General features: G+C 39.0%; 1 protein-coding gene across 5 annotated transcripts in view; it reads left to right on the top strand.

The window, feature by feature from the left end:
* MSRB3 (methionine sulfoxide reductase B3) overlaps positions 1 to 22,126 on the top strand; it is an 83,876-nt gene that overhangs the window by 36,492 nt on the left and 25,258 nt on the right. For all 5 annotated transcript variants that reach the window (XM_032105171.1, XM_032105170.1, XM_032105172.1 and 2 more), the window contains 2 exons: positions 1,580 to 1,657; positions 10,493 to 10,521. In XM_032105171.1, coding sequence (XP_031961062.1) covers positions 1,580 to 1,657; positions 10,493 to 10,521 — 107 coding nt within the window. The remainder of the gene's footprint in view (positions 1 to 1,579; positions 1,658 to 10,492; positions 10,522 to 22,126) is intronic.

Below are 22,126 nucleotides of genomic sequence, written 5' to 3'. Positions count from 1 at the left end.
TGCATGTCTTATAAAGTTACGAGGCTCATGTTTAGAGTCTGTTTTTAGTTTACTACAAAACGTGTGGAAGTAATAGTGGTTTAGGTACACTTTTTTTGGAAGACATTGCAGTAAGCAGAACCACGAGGGAAATGGCCCTGTGCCAGGAGGCTGGAGTTTTGAAGGTGGCCATTGTAAGTATAGACGTTTTGGCTGCAGAAAGAAGGTAGCATAATTTAGTTCTTTTCCACCCCACTCCAATTTCTTTTTGAAGCACATGTGGAGAAGGTATTTATTGGCTCATTTGTGGTTGGAATGTGAAAAATTTTCAATAACTGCCCTCACATGGCTTTAGTCGCTGGAAGCCAGCCTCAAGTCTGGGAGGGGAAAAAAAAAGGACTGGCTTCCAAGATTGTTTTTAGTGAATAAAGTCTCTCTCTCAGCTGATTCCAGCCAAAGGTAACTTGCCAAGGCCCAGCCATTTTTTGTTGTCTAATTTATACCACTGAGCTTGGCGTAAGGCCCTGGCTTTACCTCTGCTCTAAACGTACTAATGATGTAACTGCTTGTTTTCATTCATGAGCTGAAAGGGCTCCCCGCTGCACGTGGGGTCCTGGTTAATAGGCAAACCTCTTCCTGACAGTGCTGAATTTGGTGGCTGAATGCGCCAGAGAGGCTGGTGGGGACGGTCCCCTCTCTGCCCCAGCCCTCTCCATCCTGCCGCAGCCCTGACGGGGCATGGGGACAGTGGTCTTTGCTGGGAGGCCTGTCTTGCCTTCCCCCTGGCCTTCCACGCTCTTGTGTACGGGACCAACAATGTGATTTAATGCACACAAACAATCCGAGATTAGGTCATTCTTAAAAATCCTGTTTATAAAAAAAATTGGACCTCATAAAAAGGGTGAAAGGATAATAAAAACAAGCTGCTGAGCACATAAGCTTTTTGTTGGGCGAGCGCAGCTGATTCGTATTAGGTGAATGACCTCCTAGCCTTTTAGACTGTTAACTTAGAAAAATATTCTCTTAAAGCTGGAATATTGCTTTTCAACTGAAAATATAAGGTGCTCACAGCTTGAAATCGTGGACCAATTATTTCATTTTCAGCTACAATGTCTCTGCCGGCCAGGCAGCCTGTGCTGGACTGACCCAGCGCCACGGCTCCTCAGGGCCCGGGCGGCCTCACACCTCGCTCCACTGCAGCCGCCGAGCCCCGCACACAGCCCAGACATGGACACAGCGAGGTGCGGCAGGTTGAGCTACGTGCCAAACAATCTGTGTTTACAAAAACTTGACATTTCTCTTGCCAGATAGGGGAAGACTCCAGTTTTACCCCTTTTTGTTTTTGTTGTTGTTCTGGCCTTTGAACTGTGGGACAATTTGCTTCCTTTTGCATGATGCATAACATCTGAGGCACACTAACGAGGACATTCCCCTTTTCCTGTGCCTGCTTTATTTGCTACCTTTAATAAAAAACAACTGCCAACTTTGAAATCATGGGGCTTTTCTATAACATTTTTCTAAACACTCAGCTACTTTAATAATTAAAAAATCTACAAATTCCTTTATTTAATTTTAAAATGTAGTGTTGTTGTTTTCCCAGTGCCTTTGAGGGGGAGTACACACACCATAAAGCTAAAGGAATATACAAATGTGTTGTTTGTGGAACTCCTTTATTCAAGTGAGTATGCTAAATATAGTTTTGCGATTTCTGTCTCTTAGGTTATGTGTAATCTTGTATATATTTCATACATAATTGTATAAGGTCATTTCATAGAAACACAGAATGGTGAAGTCATTCAACCTTTTAAGGGATACAAGAGAGGAAATGTAAATAATAATGCTGTAGTAAAATTAGTCTTGTGGTAAATTAGTCTCATAGTAAATATAAAAAAATTGGATAAATAAATAAGATAGAAAATATTCAGATAAAAGAGGAAATAAGACAGGAAAAAAATTAGTAATTAATTTTTTTTTCTGTATGCGGCTATGTCACGTAATTGTAACAGTCTCTCACTGTGTCAACAGATACTGAGGTGTGACTGTTAGAATTACTTACAGGTAGCTTTAAGAGATACTGGATGACGATGCTGAATTTTACATACAGCATTTTAGCTCATGATGGAGAAAAAAGTAGATGCTTTTTTTTTTTAGAATTCAAGCAGTTAAGAACACAAAACTGTGGAAAATTGTATTACTTACTGAATTTCTATCTATCCCAATTAGCACACATGGAGAGCTGGCTTAAAAATACTCTTTAGAAGTATTGTGGGAATTATGGCCCTGAATTTGGTACCAGAAGCAGTGCTGATCGAATTCCCTTGATTGCTGCATTGTTCTGCACAGATTCAGTTGTTGTTCATGTGCTTTTTCTTATTTATGGCTGCTTGTGTTCATTCTGATGAAGAATTTAATTTTTTCTTGCTTTTTTTCCCCCCTCAGTTCACCCTAACTCAGCCCCTACTTGAAGAGGTAGCTTTACAAGAGCATGAAGCAGGATGGTCAGGATAGCGCTAATAGTATAGAATATTGTGCCAGTAATAGGTTGAAAGAAAATACAATTGATGTAGCTCTACAATCACCAGATGTGGTAGTGATCGTTGTCCTCAAGAGACTGTCTCTAAAGTGAAAGAAGCATCTCATCTCTGTAATGTTTAATTCCTCTGTTAGAAGGACTACCTGCAGAAACTGGGTAATAATGTGAATATTTTGGGTTGAAAATCTGAGGGTTACAGACACAGACAGACAATAGTCTCATGTCATGTGTTACTATGATCCTTGGCTTGAGGGTGCAAAGTGGGGATCCAAAGTTTCCATAACCTAGTTTTCCACTCTGCCACTTAGACATTCCACTGCTTACTATAGCTAAATCTTTTGGGGGGAAATCCTGGCTCTGTTGAAGTAAATTCATATTTAGCAAATGAATACAATGGAGTCAGGATTTCACTTTCTACCTTCAAGACTGGCTTCCTTTCTATCATCTGAAGGAGAAAGAGTAGGGGTTTTTTTGTGGGGTGAGTTTTGGACAGCAGTTGTACACATAAATGAATGTGAACTAGTTTCCAGTTGCCTTCACAATAGTTTTAAGATGGGAAAAAACTGCAGTATGATACTTATCTGTGATTATCTCAAGTACACAGTATGCTTTGGCATAGTCTTGAGTTAATGAGTTGCATTTCTCTTTGTGAATGCGCTATATGGAAATGTCTCTGTTTTTAGATTCTCTTTGAGACCCCTGTAGATTTTATTGGAGGAGAGAGGGAAAGAGGGAAGTTATTTTTTAATTTTAATAATTCTAAAGCCAGTGGGCACCTGAAGAAAACACCTGACTGATTGTGTCCTGAGACTAGACTGGCCTTTACTCAATCTCCCCAAAGTCTTTGTGTTGCCTTGTGAGCTCTTGCCACCTCTGGCATACGTCAAATTCAGCCAGTTCTGAACTGGCTGGCAACAGTGGGAAAAAATGCAGAAACCAGTAGGAGTCCGTGTTCTTTTGTTTACTGACCTCAAAATATCAGTACATAATGTCCTCGTCAACCGGGGAAGACAGATTTCTGAATCTTGGTCACTGATTCAGCCCAGACAGCTAAAAAAAGTGAGAAGGAAACACAGATAAGAGAATGCAAAATGTATGCTATTTACTACGTTTTCTCCACAGAGTGTAAATCACTGAAGTATTTCTTTAGGAGTAAGATGGGAGTACAATACAAAGAAAGTCCATTGCTCCGTTTAAAATGCAAGTAGTTTTTGTGGTGGCATGGGATTTTTTTGGTGCTTTTTGTTTTGTAATTTCCCGATAGTCATCTGAAACTTGCATTTACATTTGTTTCTCACTGATGTCCATTAATTTTTTTGTCTTTATGTCGTTGTAATCTGTAAATATATATATTTGGACTATGGACCTGTCAGTTTAACTAGGAAAGAGACTGGAGCTTCAGCAGTAATATTAACAAACTTCAACTTTTAACATTTCTGATTTACGTTGTTTCATTACCATGTGACACACGAGGTCAGGGAACACATGAATTTTACACTCCAGATGAAAGACCTGTTTTTTGGTAAGTCTTTAAAACAGAACTTTGTCTCTATCACAGGAAAGATAAAAGAAACAATTAGGAATTTCACATCTCTTCATCTACCTACTTGTGCTAGTGTTATGAGAAACCTCCCAAGCTTTATGGAGGACATGCTTTAACTTTTTCCACAATCAAAGGTGCCTCACACATAAAATCCATAATCATGCTATTGAATCTTATTATTCTATCTCTGAACTTTCATGGCAGGCAGTCTCCTACATCCCAGTACAGCTGTCTAAAGAAAGCAATAAATGAGAGAGACAAAAAACTAATCTCAAGGACCTCCTTTTCTGCAAGCCAGTCCTTATGCAGTTTTGTGTTACTCCAATTTAGCTGTAGGCTTATGATAAAAGAAGGAGCCCTGCTGTCCTCCATCTTTCTCTAGGGTGTTTTTTCATGGCTTTCTCTTCACTGGGCCTCACCTGGTGTGCCTGAAACATGTCTCAATGCAGAACATGGATCTGATAGAAAACTAATAAGGAAAGAAAAAGTCCTTATACTTATCAAACACACCTGCTTGTGTTTATATTTTATCAGCCATGTTTATCGTGGCTGGATGGCCTCCACAGCAAGGTTGTGTTTTTCTGTATCAGTTCACAAAGACCCACCTATGCCACACAAATCCTCAGTGTTTTCTAAGGGACAAATGTATTTGCAATGTTGTGCCTACTTTAATTTTTCAAGGCATATTCTTATACATTATGCAAAAATACATTCTGTCCACAGCCATGGAAAGAGGGCGTTAAAATGGACCTGAGTGAAATTCACGACTCATGCTACTGCCATAGGAGAGAATCTATTCCATATTTAATAAGCCATGGTCATGTCCTTTACCATATGCAGGACTGTGAGAAAGATGTGGTATAGATGGGAACTGGGAAGCCTGGGAGAATGATTTCCTTTTAAAAAAGAAATATTATTGTTTTGTCAGTTTCCAATTTTTAGGGCCAAAGACTAAATTACCAAGTCTTCATAAATCACCCACTGCTGCCTTTATTGCTTCCTGGAAAGAATTCTTGGTAATGGTGTTGGCTCTTCTGAACATGTACTAGCAGGCATAGCAACAGCCTTACCCATGTTATGTTTTCATTTGATTTTTGTTGAGCTGTGTCAGGTCTTCTCAACATCTCTCAGACATCCAATCAAGAGAAAATGAAAGAGTGGCTGGGCAATAAAATTGTGCCATTAGCACTGTACCACTCTTGCCTTCACAAGACAAGGGAGGACTTCAGTCACCAGGCTAGATCTTTATAAGGAATTTCCTTGCACCAGTGCTGCATGCTTAATTAATGGTTTTTAAGCTTTTTCACTGATCTTTACATTCTTTGAGCATGCCAAATGAAAAATCACCCCTGCTTATCTGTCTAGGAGAGCCCATAAGACCTCATTGATGTGGTTTCTCTAGTACGATCTAATAGAACTACTTGAGCAACTTCATCTGTCTTCACTGACTCTTAGTTTCCTTAAAAGACCATCAAACCCAGCAGCTTCTACTTAACAACATTTGTCTGAAGTAAGTTGGTTCTCACCAGTGTAGGAATCAATAAATTGTCTAGGTTGGAAAAGACTTTCAAGATCATTGGGTCCAACTGTTAACCCAGCATTGCCAAGCCCACCACTAAACCATGTTTATAAGTGCCACATCTACATGTCTTTAAAATACCTTCAGGCATGGTGACCCAACCTCTTCCCCAGGTAGTCTGTTCCAGTGTTGACAATGCTTTCCATGAAGAAATTTTACTAGTGCCCAATCTAAACCTCCTCTGGTACAACTTGAAGTCATTTCCTCTCATTCTGTTGCTTGTCGCTTGGGAGAAGAGCTCAACACCCACCTGGCTACACCCTTCTTTCAAGTAGTTGTAGAGAGTGATAGGGCCTTCCCTGAGCCTCCTTTTTGTGCTCAAGATCCTTCACCAGCATCCTTACCCTTCTCTGGACACACTCCAGATCAGTGACTGCTTTCCAGGTAATGGCTTGCATTTTCAGAAGGGTTATGTCCATACTTACAAATAAAATGGACAAAAGCCTCTTCTCTGGCCCTAAAGGCAAGTGACAAGACATGGCTTGTGTTTTTAGCCTAAGTTCCTCTACTCTGAAACAGAATGGCCTGGTTCATTCTGCTTTTGGGGAATGGTCCCTGGCCTGAGCCTCCCCTGCAGTTTGCCTAGGTCCTATCTAGGGTTTTCATCAGCATGATAAGGGCCAACACAGCCTCCAGGGATATGTTCACAACTGAACATTACTGTCCTGGCCTTCTTCAGATTGCTAGCAATGCTGTACCAGGAACACAGATACTCCAACTAGGTATTTTCTGTACCACTAGGGGGCAAACACAAAAGAGAGAGGGTTGATTGTATTCTGCTCAGTCACCTGGACCAGGACATGGGCTGGCTTGGATTGCATCAGGAGCCTGGTAGACCATCATCTCTTCAGTAAATTGCCCATGCCAATATGGAGTAAAATTCTTGGAAAATGAAGATATACCGAAGATGCATCAATCCTCTTTATGACTGTAACAGATCTTTATTCTATCAATGTCCTTTTCAGAGAGTAGTATTTTGAATGTCTGCCCCCACCAATGTTGTGTTTAGCATCCTTGAAGCAAAACCTTGCAAAGGAACAGCCTGGTATAAACTGCTAATGCAAAGGCCTATGAAAGCTAAGAGGATAAATGACTCCTTCCATGTTAAAATGCAAGGATCAGAACTGCAGAATACTGTCTGAGAGAGTTATAGGGCTTCCAAAGGCTGTTCCCCATGTTCCCTCAACAAAACCTATATAAACCTGTTAAATACTTCATCATGAAAGGTAAAAGGAAAGGCAGTTGTAACATAACAGGAGAGGTTCTGCAGTAAATCCTCTTTCCTCTCTGACAAAGGCCTGCTTCCCTGGCAAGTAGCAGATTTGCATTAACTTCAGCAGTAGTGTGTCTCTTGACACTAATATGTGGCACTGAACAACTGCAGTTCAGACATACTTAGGAAGGCAGTAGTTTAAAATTCAGTCTATAGGAACACATGATAATTATCATCACTTCATTTCTGTCTCTTTCTTAGTACTTGGCAGTCTGAAGATCTGGTATATGATGTCTTTTAAAAGAAACAGGTTCAAACCCTGCACCTCTTTGCAGTACAGATAAAATTACCATCATCTATTCTATTGTTTGTGTCTGACTTAATTATTCCTGGGATCTTTAAAAGTGTTGCAGCACCTTGTGCTTAGCTAAATCTTTCCAGTAGCTCACCATGTCCTTGCACATGGTGTGTTGGTAGCTAAGCCTACTTGACATTTGTACTGATATGTGTTGTGTGTATTTGAACCATATTGAAGTTGGAAATGAAAAGCACTTTATAAATACTGTCTTTTTCCCTTTATGCATATAGACTAATTTCCAAAGATATTTATGAACGCTTACCTGACTTTCAGAATACTCCTATGAGAGAGAAGCAGAGAAAATATGAAGAAAGCTATTATCCATTCATTGGGGGGGTGGGGGTGGAAGGCTGGGGGTGGTGTTGGGGTGTTCCCCTCTTGTGATAAATTATAAAAGACAATTAGTACAGTCAGGACCTAGCACTGTAAGGTGCATCTTGTCTGGTAGGATGCTTAGGTTGGATATCAGAGTACGTACTATGATAACAAACAATGTACTGAGGAGGCTTTTTCCTTCTACGTGATGTAGTTTTAAAAGTATAAAGGAGTCAGAGTGAATATTTTTGTGTGTAGAAAACATCCCTTTGGAATGTACTTTCAGTATTTAATTTTATCCTTTTTAATGGCCATATTTTAGTTGCACATTTTAAACACCTATGTGCAATTAGTTTCTGATACTTTTGTCTAACGTGCTGTTGAGAAGCAGATATAAATACTCAAAGAGGGGAAAAGTGCTGCTTCCATTAAAATAGCTGTAAGCTTTGTCATTCCTTCAAGTAGTCAAGGTGATTTTGTGTTCTTGCAGAGTGCTTCTCACATCTGCCACTTGTTTATTTACAATGCCAAAGACGCTTCGTTATTCTCCTCCACTTTTTCTGTGCCTTACTAAGATCTCTAACAGTTTCTGTAATACTGTGTCCTAAATTTTACATCATTTTCCCAAGGGGAAATGGTGACCATAACATAGGTGACCATCCTGCTCTCGATGGCTCCTAGTACTACCTCCCATGCTGTGTTTTCTTTCATAGCTCTTCTGCTGTTGCCAGACAAAGTTCGATTCATTTATCACCCCCATATCAGTTTTCTGATGTGTTGTCCAGTAATTTATGACTGTTTGGAGCTTTGGTACTCATTACAGTGCCCATTGACCCTTGTGACCCTCCTCCCTATGCACTCTCTGCCACCTTGGCCCCTGGGCCAGTTTGTTGATGGCAGAAGTTGCAGTGCATATGTCCATAACAAGCCATTCAGGCTGAGAAGCAAGAACTCTGTTTGACCAGCTAATAGTGAGTATCTAGAATTTAGGCAACGAGAAGTTGATCGTGCAGCTAAACAGATGCTGAGGGTAACATTCGTACATTCTGTCTGACTATGTAGGTAGTGGGGTGTTGCTGATACCGTGATGAACAAGAGAGAATAGTGTAGGCAGATATATAGCAGCTTGAGGAGAATATTTTAAATAAAACACTAAGTGGCTTTACTTGTAACTCAGTGGATTTCCCCCAGGTTACCACTTTTCACAGGGTGGGGACTTCATCCTGCTGGTGTAAATTCCAATTGAATCATACTGCCAAACTGAGCATGGGCTGGTGCCCTGGGCAGTTACCAGTGCTGATATTTGTGAAGGCATGTCAGCAACATGCTTTCTTTGTTCAGTGCTCTTGGTGGTACTTTAAAAATACTAATTATGAAGATATGTATTTTTCATCTTTTCATCTCCTGGAAGTATATTTAAGTGTATATTTAAGAGCATATTTTCATGTCCTGAGATTATATCTATTGTGAGCACTGGAGGAAGGCGCAGAATTAGTGGAATGGGAGAAGAAAGTTGTTTCCTTTCTGATGTCTTTAATAGCATGAACCTGTTAATTTTTTAAATTATGACTGATTTTATATTTATTTGCTGTAGCACAGTTATTTGGTATAGAATTACAGTGCAAGTTATATAAAAATATAGAATGCATGTAAAAGACATCTACATGTAACAGCATGTACAAGCTTATAAAAGTTGAAAATAAATCTGCAATTAGTTTTTGAGCTTCAGTCATTTGCTTCTGAAAAAAGAAGGACTGTAACTACCCAAAATACATCCCTTCCTTGATGCAATGTAAAAGGATCCAACATTGTACTTCCTCCTTAGAATTTCTGGGGAAATGCATTTTGCTGCCGACGTAACATGCTTTAACAGGTCTCCTGCTGGTCAGACCTTGTGTCCTGCTGTGACAGCCATGACCATGTGTACTACTGATTGTTAGTGGGTGATATAAATCTGATTGGAACATGCCTGTTAATTGGTTTGAGAGCTCAGTATAGACAATGCTGTCTTGTAGCAGATTGTGTAGATAGCCCTAGTCATAGGGTTAATTCTGCTTGACAGCACATCAGCAGCATCTTGAGTAATTACCCAACTTAAGTTTTCCCACAGTTAAATTGAGATCTTCAAAGGCTTCTACATTTACAAGTATTATTAACCGATATCTGAAACATGATGTTCCCACAAGGGCTAATTTTTTCTTCCTTTTATTAAATATACAGGTTATAGGGTTCATTTGCTATGTGCTAAGCCCTTAGAAGAAAACACTACTTGTTAGAGAGAGAAAAATCCGCAGTGCACGACCAAAGCTAATGGTGCATAATGCAAACAACATTGTCTTTTTGCAAAGACTTTAAAAACAAGTTAAAATTTAGGTCTGGCTCCCTTCCTCTTTCCCACCCCCCACTTTCTACTTTTAAGAAAATCAAACCACTCACTCCTATGTGCAGAATGAGTAAATTGAAGACATGCACAAACAAAAACCTCCTAGGATGTTGCACAATTAAGTACAGATCATTGGATACAATGCATATGACATTAATGAAACGGTATCTGCTTCAAAAATAGATTGGAAACATTAGTGAATAAATTAAATCCTCTTAATGACTTTATAAAATGAAAATGAATGAAAACTTTATTTCATACAAACAACTGTATGATATGATTCACAGTATATAATGTAATCCTGGTTTAAATTTATATTTTATTTTCTTCATTCATTTTGTGATCTGCCTTTTAAAATATCTTCTTTGTAACTCTACAAAGAGTGTTTTTCTACAGTGTAGAAAACGGTAAAATGTTAAAGATAATTATTATTACTTGGGTTCAAATGCCTTTGAATGCATTAAATGTTAATGTACGGAGTTAGACAGTCTTGTTAAAGATGGCTTTTGCTGGGGGATCAGTCTGACAAATGGCTTTTATGGCATAAAGCAGTTCTTGTAACTTGCGATCTTTTTATTTTCTTTTTCAGGTCAGAAACAAAGTTTGACTCCAATTCAGGTATGTTTAGATTTACAGTGTTTTGCTGAATGTACACTATTCAGGTTAATCTCAAAAAAGTAGTTTATCAGTTCAAGTTCAGTTTAGTTTTAAACAAACTGGGGTAGGTCAGTCTTAAAAAGGATCTTCGTTTCTCACCCTCTGAAAACAGCATTGTTACTGTGAAACATTTGCTTTCATTCCTTTCATTAGTTCCAGTCTCTTTACATTTTCCCAAAAGATGATCAGGAAGATGTATCTTGCAACAGGCTTTAATTGATCCAGAACAATTATAATACAAATAAATGATAATACAGACTAAAGCAAATGGAGGATTGAAGATTGAGAATGATCACTGCTATAGAGGAGAATGTTTTTCTTCCTGGTGGACAAAAACATTTCATGGGAATTTGAAGTCAGTGCAGCCTATCTGTCAGGAAACAGATGATTTGTCATCAAATTTTCGTGACAGATGCATGTACACAATGCATGCCAGAGCAGTCTGTAGAGCTCAGTTGAGGAGGATTACCAAAAGGCAGTCTCTCTCAAGATGTCTTTTTAAAGAATTGTAATGTGTTGTAGGGATTGGGAGGGAAGTGAAGGTCAGTCTTAACAGGTTAATGTGTGTCTAACAAGACAAAAAACACAGGACAGCAAACAGGGGAGCAGTTGGAAGAAAAAACCAGATATCCTAATACCATACTATTACTTATTCAGTTAACTATTCCTGGGTGTTCCTTAAAGTTAAACAATATTAAATTAAGAATAGGCTGTTGTCCTGAAGCTAGGTGAAATGTCCATTGCCTGAAAAGGTAATTCAAAATACATTTTTTGTTAAGATGAAAAAGTCTGTTTTAAATGGGAAACCTGATATTATTATGTCAATTTTGGGTTTAGGCCAATGTTATCTTCTATATAATTTGCTTAATGCACTGATTATAATTGCTCATGATGTTACGAGTTTTATAATATATATTAATCAGGGTGTTTACGGAATAGCACGTTGCCTTTTATCCCAGTTACAGCATGATTTGGGTTTGAAATGTGAGGCATTACATTGCTTTTTCTTTCCACATTAGATTTTATCTTTGTAACTATATGAGAGTGAAATCTACAGCAGGAAGCATTTAAATAGCCAATGCCTACATCTCGTATACTTGCGTCATCTTGCTTCTATTAAGATTTTAGTCTGTGAGTTTGAGGTTACTTGCTTTAAATATTGCTTGAATAAACTCTATGCTAAGATTGATTCTTGGATCTTGACAAAACACAGAGGGATTCCATGGGGGATAGCTTCACACATTATCTGCCATTACCCCCTTTATTTTAGTGCAGTCACCAAAACTAGGGTGTGGAGCAGAATGTCACATTTCTGCTTTTCTGTTGAAGGGAAAGTGCTCTCTGCAGAGCTTCAACTTGCTTCGTGGATTAAGCTACAATTAGTTTACTGACTCTCTCTTTTGAAGCAGTTCTCCTGTTAGGTGCACTATGCTGCCTGCCCCCCTTGGCATTGAAGGCAGAGGCATGGCTTTTCCAGTAAAAGTTTGGCACTATTGCAGCTGTGGTGCATGCCTGCTCACTACATGTCACCAGGCCTTTCTGCCCTGGGCTCTTGGTCCCACTTCAATTTTTCCCCAAACTCTGTACCTGGAACTGAGACTTACTGAGATTTAACGCCTCGGTCTCATCAGTGCTGTGTCTTTCAGCACAGATGTCAGCTAACAACCCAGGGTAGATGTTAAAACCAAGCAACATCAAGGCTGAAAACCCCCTTATTTTTGTGAGAAGTACAGCAGCCTTTCCTTTATAGGGATAGCACTCAGTTCTTCCACCAAGAAGCTGTTCAATGACAGTCAGATGGCACAAGGACTCAGAGTTTCTCTTTTGTTCCCAATATGTAAGAGCAGAGGAGAAGTGAATATACTGGCAACATCACCTCAACATCTACCACCCAAATAGAATATCACTGGTTTTGTTTCCCCACCAAAGAACTCGCTATCACTTTCCCAAACCAGACAATAATCCCAGACCTCCTGCTGCCTCTGAGTGAACAGGATGCATTCACTCAAGATGTGTTGGCAATGGCATCCTTGTAAAAAAACCCTTTCTTTTTTATGGGGTGGTGCAGTGCCCTATGTAGCACCATGTTCTGTATTACACAGGCCTTTGAAGAGTGCCAATGTAGTGTTGGTTTTAAAAGGGCTGCTGGCATCTGAGTCTATATTTATGCAACCTCAAGTTTCTTGGAGACACCTTAAGGTATTTTCACATCCCTTATTTCATTTTGAATTCCCTAGACTGTCATTCCTAAGTAAAGTAATGATCCTGCAAACTGGAACAAACATGCTTTGTTCTCATTTATCTTATGTTACTCAAAACGGTTCAAGTGTTGAACGTGAGAATGAGGTAATTTTATTATAGAATACATATTTTTTTCCTGGGGAGCTGTTCCATGACTATTGCTTGCTCCAAATTAACCCCACTGTTAATTCCAGTTAACTTGCAAGTCTAGATGTGCCCTTAATAAATATTTATCAATGTTTATTATACTTCTCTTACCTAGAAATATCTGTGAAGCATTGAAGAATTAAAAGAAGTCTTTCTGAAGCAAGTACAAAGTCAGAAATACAGTTTTTAAAGTACCCAGGAGGCTCACTGCAAATGTAACCCTGGAAATGTTCAACACTGAAATATTAGACAAACATTGTCAAAAGAAGATTAATTGGAACTTGAGCATTAACTTAAAAGAAGGCTGCAAAATTCCTACAGTGATGATCAGGATTTATCATACAAATAGCTATAACATCTGTAGGGGACACACATTCTTCATCTCATGACTAATAGTTCCATCTGAGAAACTTCTTTTTCTCTGCTTATTCTTTTTAAGTCTATAGCTGGCAGAATTTCTGTCTCAGAGACCATGGGGTTAGCTTCATGCTGTTGGAAGATCTTATAAATGAAACAATTTTGGTTTCCTGTCATAATATGATGAATTTTACTGGCACTTAAAATAGACTTTTTTCTAACAAAGTACTTGAAAGCAAAAAAGGTTGTAGGAAAAATATTTTTTTCCTCATAGTTTGTTAGAGAACAAAGTAAACCACAAAAAAACTCACAGGTGAAACAATTTTTTTCTAATTATCAGTACTTTGTTAGTGTCTAAAATGCTTATTGTGCTATGCGCTTGGTTAGAAAATTTTGGAATTTAAGAATATAAGAATTATATTGGAATAATTAATGGAATTCATTTGATGAATGATAAATAGACTTATGCTTTTTTTAATTTAGAGTAATATAGGTCTTCAGAATGCTGTTCCATAACAGGAAGAAATTGTAGGTCTCAAAAGCTGTTGCTGAACACTTAAATCCCACCTTAGTAATAGCAAAAGTAAGCACAGAAAATGCAAACAATTGTCTCAGCATGACCCCCAGTCACCAGAGAATGGTAATGGTGAATTTCCTACTGCCTACTGGGAGGGCTGGAGTTTTCTTGGGGCATCTCCTGTAATATTTGCTGCATCCTGCATGTCACTGTGGAGGTGAGACGTGATATTCAAGTTAGAGTATCTGCATTGAAATCACGAAGGGCAAAAATCTCAGTTTTGTTTTATGTTAAAAACAAAGGACAAATTCATGGATAATATACACGGACTCCAGTGGAATCTTTTTTGTATATCTGTCACTCAGACCATGGAAAGTCAGAGAGCACAGGGTGCAAACGGGACAGTCGGGGTCCCATGCTGTAGAAACATATCTGTGCACTGAAGAAAGAGGAGTGCCCAAGGACACACAGTGCCTTCAGCTGTGCCATCTGCTGTGCCAGCTTCACACTTCTCTCAAAAAAAGAGACGTATCTCCAAAGCTTGTTCTTCTGTCTCCCTGCTTCTACATATCAAATGAAATGTAGAGATAATGTATGTGATTTTATGTCACTCTTTGTGTCGATACTTCGGAAACATTCCAATTAGTATCAGGAATTAAGCCATAATAGCTGCCCATGCAGCTAGAGGCTCTCCTGAGGGACAGCTACACACGAGCTTTTGTTGGATTCCTGCTGCCCCAGCAGTCAAATACAAAGCAAGTTAAGAAACCTCCAGCAGTTCCTGAAATTTCCTTCGCCTGCCTTGTCTGGACTCACAGTGTCAGCCAGTGACTCTGAAGGTCATTTCTCCTCTCTGCATGTTGCATTTTCCACCAGAATGAGTGTATCCCCATGTCTTCAGCACTGCACAATGCTGCCACCCCTATATCCCCATCAAGGTTCCCATCCTTTCCTTTCTCACCTCTTGTGTTTACTGGTATCTTTCCTTTAACGTGGCCCCTATACTAACTTGCAAGGCTACACGATTCAGCACAGGTGCTAGAGAACAGATGAAGAAAATTATAAGGTTGGGGGTGATCAGATGTTTTCCTCTCACAAATTCCTCTTGGCTACATTTCCAGATGTTTTGCAATAGGCTTTCCAAGCTCTCTGCATCAGCCCTGATTTACCCTAGCCTGCCATCAGTCCCATTGTATGAAAGTTATCAGCACAACTCTTAAGAGCATAGGGAACTCTCTGCTCAAGTAAGAGAGAAATGAATACCAAAAGGCATTTTGAAAGTGAGTAACTTTTACTGACCTTTGCTACCAGGGAAGCACAAAAGAAATGTAACTTACCTGAAACCTTAGGTAGATAAAGCAGTAAGGTACTTAGTCATAGCATCCATTGATCTAACTCATCAAAGATCTAAATACAGATTAAGAATTAAGTTCCTAAATGTCATTGATGTCAGCTTCTCCATCCAGGTTGTGTTAGAGCAGTTCTTAATTTCTTCTTAGGAAGGCTAAGTAGCTTCAGAAACAGGGAGGAGAAGTGATATTTGGTGTTCATAACAAAATCATGTTGACAAGTTCAACAGTCACTCTATAATCAGAGTATTTGATTAAAAAGTATTAAAAGAAAAGATCACTTGCAGAATCTCTGACAGGGAAAAGTGGCAAAATACACTGAGATACTGAGGAAAAGGGATGCTCCAGAGCTTTTTGGATGAGGTAAATGACCTCTTCAGGTTCTCTTTCAACTATGAGGAATTACTTCCTTCTATCTGGTCACCACCAGCTTCGATGCTTAAAAACAGGCATGAGCTGGAACAGAGAGATTGTGGGAGACAGTCACTGCAAAACCAGAACATCTCAGATTATCTTGTTGTTATTTGTCAGTGCTATTTTGTTCTTGGCATTAAAAACTCTTCACGCAGATTGTTGGGGATGCAATGGCTGGCGAGCATGGCCTGTTATATTTGTTCAGCAGCAAGATGAGCTTTTAGAGTCAGATGCAAGCTGAACCATCTGATGAATGTTCCAGGGCCATGCTGCGATGTGACTTGGAGTATTAGATAGCTGGGATATCTCACTGGTACATCCCAGGGAACTATGTGCTGGTGTGTGGTAACTGATTATTGCTTGTTCTTGTATCACTTAAAAAGCTTGGAAAAAGTCACATTATTTCAACATATAGAACAATATTTTACTTCGTGAAGGACTGATTAAAAATGTTGTAAGTATGCAGGCAATCTTGCTTTTCTAGGATTTTTAAAGAAGGCAGTCACATTCCAGAGGACTCCAAATGTACAGCTTCGCAAATTCTAATACTGGCTTTGGAGTTGCAGATGTCTTTTCTTCCCACTTCCTCTGTTCATCTTTTTTGTATCTAAGCTGTGCTATTCCTTGCTATCACTGGCATGATTCTCAGTTCTCAAAGTATTTTAATAGGGAGTCTGATCACCTCTATAAGGTAGATCTGTGAATCTAATAGTGGAGAGCAACAGCCTTAAATCTTCCTGTGTGAATAATTTGCATTTTTTCTATTTTTCCTGAGTTTTTTTTGGCAATATGTTCCTCCCTCCTTTGTGCACTTATTAATAGGGCAGCTACATAAAGAGGCTCTGCCCTTGTGCACTAGCACACAGGCTCACGGTGCCACTCTGGCATGAAGCACTGCTTGTCAGGATGTGGTAGAAACTCTGTGTTAAAGGGCCTTGTTCATGGAGCCAGGAATGTAATATCAACAAAGGCAAATACAATTTTCTATCTTTTTGTCATATGTATACTTTATTAGTCATTGCTACTTCTTTCTTGCTTTGCTGTGAGGACCTTGCTGAGAAGGATTTTGCAATGTGTTTAAATTGGTCCTGTAACAAAAATACTTAATGTTAGGTTTTCCATTTTATTATTATTAACATAAGGAAATTCGTCAGACTTATTTAGAATTTTTTACCCTTCTTTCTAACTGCTGAAGACAATATTTTCTTTTTTTTATTATTATTATAAATAGCTAAAAAAGGCTGTCTTTAAGAAACAATTCGGCAAAGTAGTCTGAGAAGACATGAATAATGTATAAATCATGGGTTTATTACATGGAATTGGAAACTGTGGTACTGAGTCACATTATAAACTTTAAAGTAGATTGGCTGAGGATTTTTTACTCATGTTAATATAGCTGCTTCAGATAGGTTTGGTCTATTAGGGAGTTAGTCTATTGTTAGTCAGCAAATTGCTCTTTCCAGTTAGCAACACTGAGCACTATAACATCTTTACTGTTCTGGATGGCTGAATTTTATAAATACAAATGTCTTGCTAAGGCCTCTTAACAACTGTGCATTTTTTTACTGAACAAGGCTACCTAATTACTTTTCAAGAGCAGCTTGCATTGCAGTCTTGTTCAATGAACAAACTAGAAGATCTATGGTGACACTGTTGAATCATCCTACACTTATAAACTTCATAAAGAGTTTTCCTGGTCCTTTTAAATGATAATTCATTTAGTCAAATTAACCCTATTTCAGACTGTGACATTTAACTTTGCCGTAGTCCCATTGAATTAGCCAAAAATGGAGTATGTGCAAGAGAAGCCACAAGAATGGACAAGCAGAGACATTTCTGGTCCCATCTGTGGCTCATACCACTTTTTTATTCTGCCTTCTTGACAACAGACAAGGTGAAAGGAGGACAGAGCAGAGTGCAAGATGGCAAGGTTAGTAGGCTCTGTGAGATACTAAAATCCAGAGATACTACAAATTCTTACTTGTCTTCTTGTGGAGGAGGGAAGTTCTTCTGTTCATGCAATGTCCTATGAAATCACAGGAAGGTGATGAAAAATGTGGCTTCTCAGCTGAGGGGTGATCCCACTTTTTCATCCCCAGAGTGTAGCAGCTGCTTCATGTCAGCTTTCCAGTTTCATAGTAAAACCAAATCAAACCAAACCAAAGGTAGCCTAACCCAACACAACTCCCCGGGTTTGGCTGAGGGAGAAGAATAACTTAAGATGCTTTCCTTCACACACCCTGGCTTCCCTTCCCACTCTGGGAGGAGTCTGCAGCTTCAATAAGGACAGCAACAATTTACAACAGCAATAGCGTAATTTCAGTTGTGACAATCCTGGCACTGCTGTGACCACAACTGAGCTCAAAGGAAATCTAGAGCTGTGTAAAACCATTGGGACAAGCACCACACTGCCAGCCTCATCAGCCTCTGGAATAAAGGAGGGGGCGAGACCACAGCATTCAGTGGGTGCCCCAATGGAGCCCCCATACACTGTGTGTCAGATGCTCTTTGGACTTCAACAGCTTATCTATGGGATAGGCTGCAGCCACACATCAGGCAGAGCACTACTTTTGCCTTTGCTTTGATGAATTTAACAGGACAGGATGGTTACGGTCAAAATGTCCGCTCTTGTTCTCATTATTTTCTCACTACCATAAAGTGCATTTTCATGCTTTGGTTTTAGGCAATGTTTCATTAAGCACAGTATCTTTTGTGGCTGCATGCATGTTGTCCAAAATAGCACATCTTCTGTTTTGATTAGCATGGTTTATGGGGTTATGAATTTGAATAAGAAAGAGATGCAAGGTATTTTTATTTCTTACTTCTGGATTTGTTTGAGAAAAAAAAACTTAACATCTTGTTTGTACAAGATGATGATAATATCATACAGTACTACTTGAAACTGAAATAAATCTGTTATTCGAAAAAGAATTGGACTGTACAAATTATGTGATAATTATTAACAACAGAATATTCAATAAAGATTAAAATATTTAATGTTTTTCTTTCATTGATGTAGTGCTGTAAATTTATGACCATTAAGAAACCATACAAGAGATCTGTCAGCTTTTGCTATTTCACATTTTAGTCTCTTATCAAAACCGATTTCAGGTTTTGTAGTACTAAAGGTAAAGGGAAAAATGCAAGCTGCTTTTAATCAAACTGGAATGTTCAGTGATCACCATCACAATCTTTACAGTGTTGATCTGAGTATGAAGCAAAGAAGATTAACTTGTCTTTTGTTAACTTAATTTAGTGGCAACCACAGCCTTTAAGATGTAATGGTAGACAAGTTTGTGTCATGCCAATGCAACTGCCACTGTACATGTGAGCAGCTGTCTGCCTAGAATTAAGTCCTAAGTCAAAAAACCAATGAGGTCTAATGCTGACAGTTTAAGTTAGACACAATTTGCAATGAGTTTTATGTAAGGGCATCACAATCAGGTCAAATACCACACAACAGTGAATTTAGTTACATGGGCTGAAGGCCTTTCTGAAAGGAATTGTATCCCTATGTGGTTGGATCAGGAGTCTTAGCAACCTTGCTAATTTGAATTACCATTTATTGTTTTGTATACAGTTGTCTTGCCCTATTATTGTTCTTTACAAAGTGGTCCCAACCTTTTCATCAGCCATGGTCCAGGTGTCTGACCAATCTTAGACTGTATGCTCCAAACCAAACACTGTGCCTACAGAGATCACAGAATCAATATTCACAGTGTTTGATTGTTGTGAATAAAACTGAAGCACCTAATTTAGCACTAAATCTTTTCTCTTCTTTACTAGCTGTAGCAATGGAGGTGCTTTCATTATTTGCATAATGCCCCTTTCAGGTTATGTCTATTTCTGGCTTTCACACAGTTCCTGGGTGTCTGTGGAGAAATGGTAGCATTTCATTTGGAGGGATATTTTATGCAAGCTATTACCCTATTGGGGGAGTGGGATCATCTTAACTGACTGTGACTATCTACCTTAACATAGCCCTCTGAGCTTCATCTTGAGTCAGTTGGAAGAGATTAACATCCTCAGATGAGCTCATCCCTTGTGCTGGAGAAGTCTGTCTCAGGGTACACGGAATCACTTTCTTGAGTGCCCATCAATTTTAAAGTTAGGCACGTAACTTTGATGGTTCAACTCGTAATAGATTATCACTGGAATGGATGCACCAAGAGTTGGGGGTGAGTGGATGTGATCCCCAAGTTGTTTTCTATGGCTGATGCTGGGGAGACATAGTAGGATAAAAATCATAAATTTAAGAGAAGAATTACACAACTGCTCCCAAGTTCTTCTGCTGGGTGTCAGTAAACCTCTTGTACACAGAGCTTGTGTGGAGTGTATTTATGGGAAAGATGAGTTTAGCTGTGATTATTTTAGTTCTGTTTCTCTTTGTATGCATTTTCACTTCCCTTTTCTTATCTTACCTTTCCTAAACAAACCCAAATCTGCTTATGTGTCTTCAGTAACAGTTACCCCAGGGAACTACTGCATTTTTATCACTTTTTCTTGAATTCTGAGTAAGAATTGTCAGATTTGAAAAAGCTGATAAAATATATTTTGAAAATTGATCATTCACCACTGTTCATCTGTTCACAGGCAGGAAGAGAAATATGTAACTCAAAGAGATATGGCCTAAGGATAATAAGAGTGAATCAAAAATATTGTATTGTATTGAATTTAGCTTCAGTCAGGGCCCAAATATTAAACTGGTCTTTGGCATGTTTCAGAAAGCATGTGAAATTTTTGAAAAGCTTAGTACGAAGAAATTTTGCTGATCTTAAGTCACTATTGAGAAAATTTTAGAAAGTCAAAGTCTTTTATTCTGTTGACTGCTCTAACCAAGTCAAGGAAGGCTGACACAATAAATGCGGATATGAAAATTGAAGGGTGTATTCTTGAAGCATTAACATTTAAAAGCAGAAGCATTCTGTTTCTGCCTCTTACTTTTCAAGGAGGTGGTCATGAGAACAGAATTCCCTTGTTTATATTCTCATTTAAAAAGTGTTTACCTTAAGATTTATGGATTTTGAAAGTAGTCATATACTCACTTCCATACTATTATCTCCCCTTCAGTCAGTGATTTTTTTCCCCATCACACACACTAGGAGGGATTTAAGTGGAGTCCCAGGAATATTGAATCAAAGAGGAGTGGGATTTGAAATGTCAACTCTCAGAACCAACAGTATATCTGGAAACCAATTAAGACATATTTAGGTTGAAGAGTGACAAAAAAATGTACTTGTGAATAAAAAAATCTGCTGCATAAAGCACTGTGCTGAGAGCATTAGGGTTCTTGAAACAACTCTAAAACACAAGAGAGGAAGATACAGTGTTTCACTGGAATGAAAGCACTCCCTGCTTTCAAGTATAGTAAGAAAACCCTGATGAAAGACTGTCAGAACTGTACCTTAGGTCATGACAGTATTAGACTGTGGCAAACTGACTTTATGTTGGTCATCACTTACCCTGTTAACTGGCTTTGCTGGAGAGGAGAATTACAGGAGCACTCTTTTTAAATCATTCTATTTTCCTTACTATCTGCATGTGTGACTCTTCCCTGGCCCCACAATGACAACATATCTCAGGCGTACCTGCATCTGTACCATTGTGGCAGTACAATTAAACAAGGCAGCATTTTGCTGTTGAAGATTAGCACAATGCTGAAATCTATGCCAGCAGCTGCTTTCACTCCTTTGATTCTAGGCATCACAGTATAGACAATACAAAAAGTAAGCCTCTCTCCTAAAAAAAGCAAGGAAATATACACAGCAGAACTGTAATCTTAACTCCCTTGCTCTAGTCTCTGTAAAAGTAATTTATTTAACGATACATTAACGTAAGTTTCCGCGTTCCCCTTGCTTTCTTGCACCAGGAAGGTCTCTTCCCAAAGGACGTACTCATGGCCAGGATGTGTAACACACCAGTTAAGAGTGCCTGGTGGGACATGCCCCTTCCCAGGCTCCTATTTGTGGGAGGAGGGAGAGGGTACCTGACCACCTCCCCACCTCCTGTGAAGACTATACACAAGTCCAAGTTTGGGACCTATGTCATCATTTACTTGGGTGCCTGTTAGTGTGGCACCCAGAGTGGCAAGGCAACTTGACTATTTGGGTGGGAGTGAGGACACAGACCTTCATCTGAATGCCCATGGCCTTTAGATGATCAAGACAGGGATGGACCATACAGAGACTCTGTTCATCCCTGCACCCTCTACCCTCCTTCCCACAGCAAAAAGGGTTATTGGGAAACTTCAGAAGCTGAAACTCATGAGATTTCTCCTGGCACTTTGCCTCTGAGAATGTTTCTACTTATCCACAAAATGATTGAGCTTTAATGAGTTTCTCATAATTTGTACAAGGACTAACAGTATATCTCTTTCACTCCTCTGCCGATAGTTCCTGCAAGTTTTTTTTTGTTTTCATAAACTGTCTTGCCCAGTGCCAGGGTTAAACCCCTGGAGATGGACAGTAATATTAAAATGCCTAAGTAATCAAATGTATTACAGCCCGCAGTACTACTTTAACATTTGGATGGGACTATGTTA

Source organism: Corvus moneduloides, chromosome 4 (genome assembly GCF_009650955.1).
Source record: "Corvus moneduloides isolate bCorMon1 chromosome 4, bCorMon1.pri, whole genome shotgun sequence".
NCBI classification, from domain to species: Eukaryota; Metazoa; Chordata; class Aves; order Passeriformes; family Corvidae; genus Corvus; species Corvus moneduloides.
Note: the sequence above shows the minus strand (reverse complement) of the source record. Positions and strands in the feature narration are given on the sequence as shown.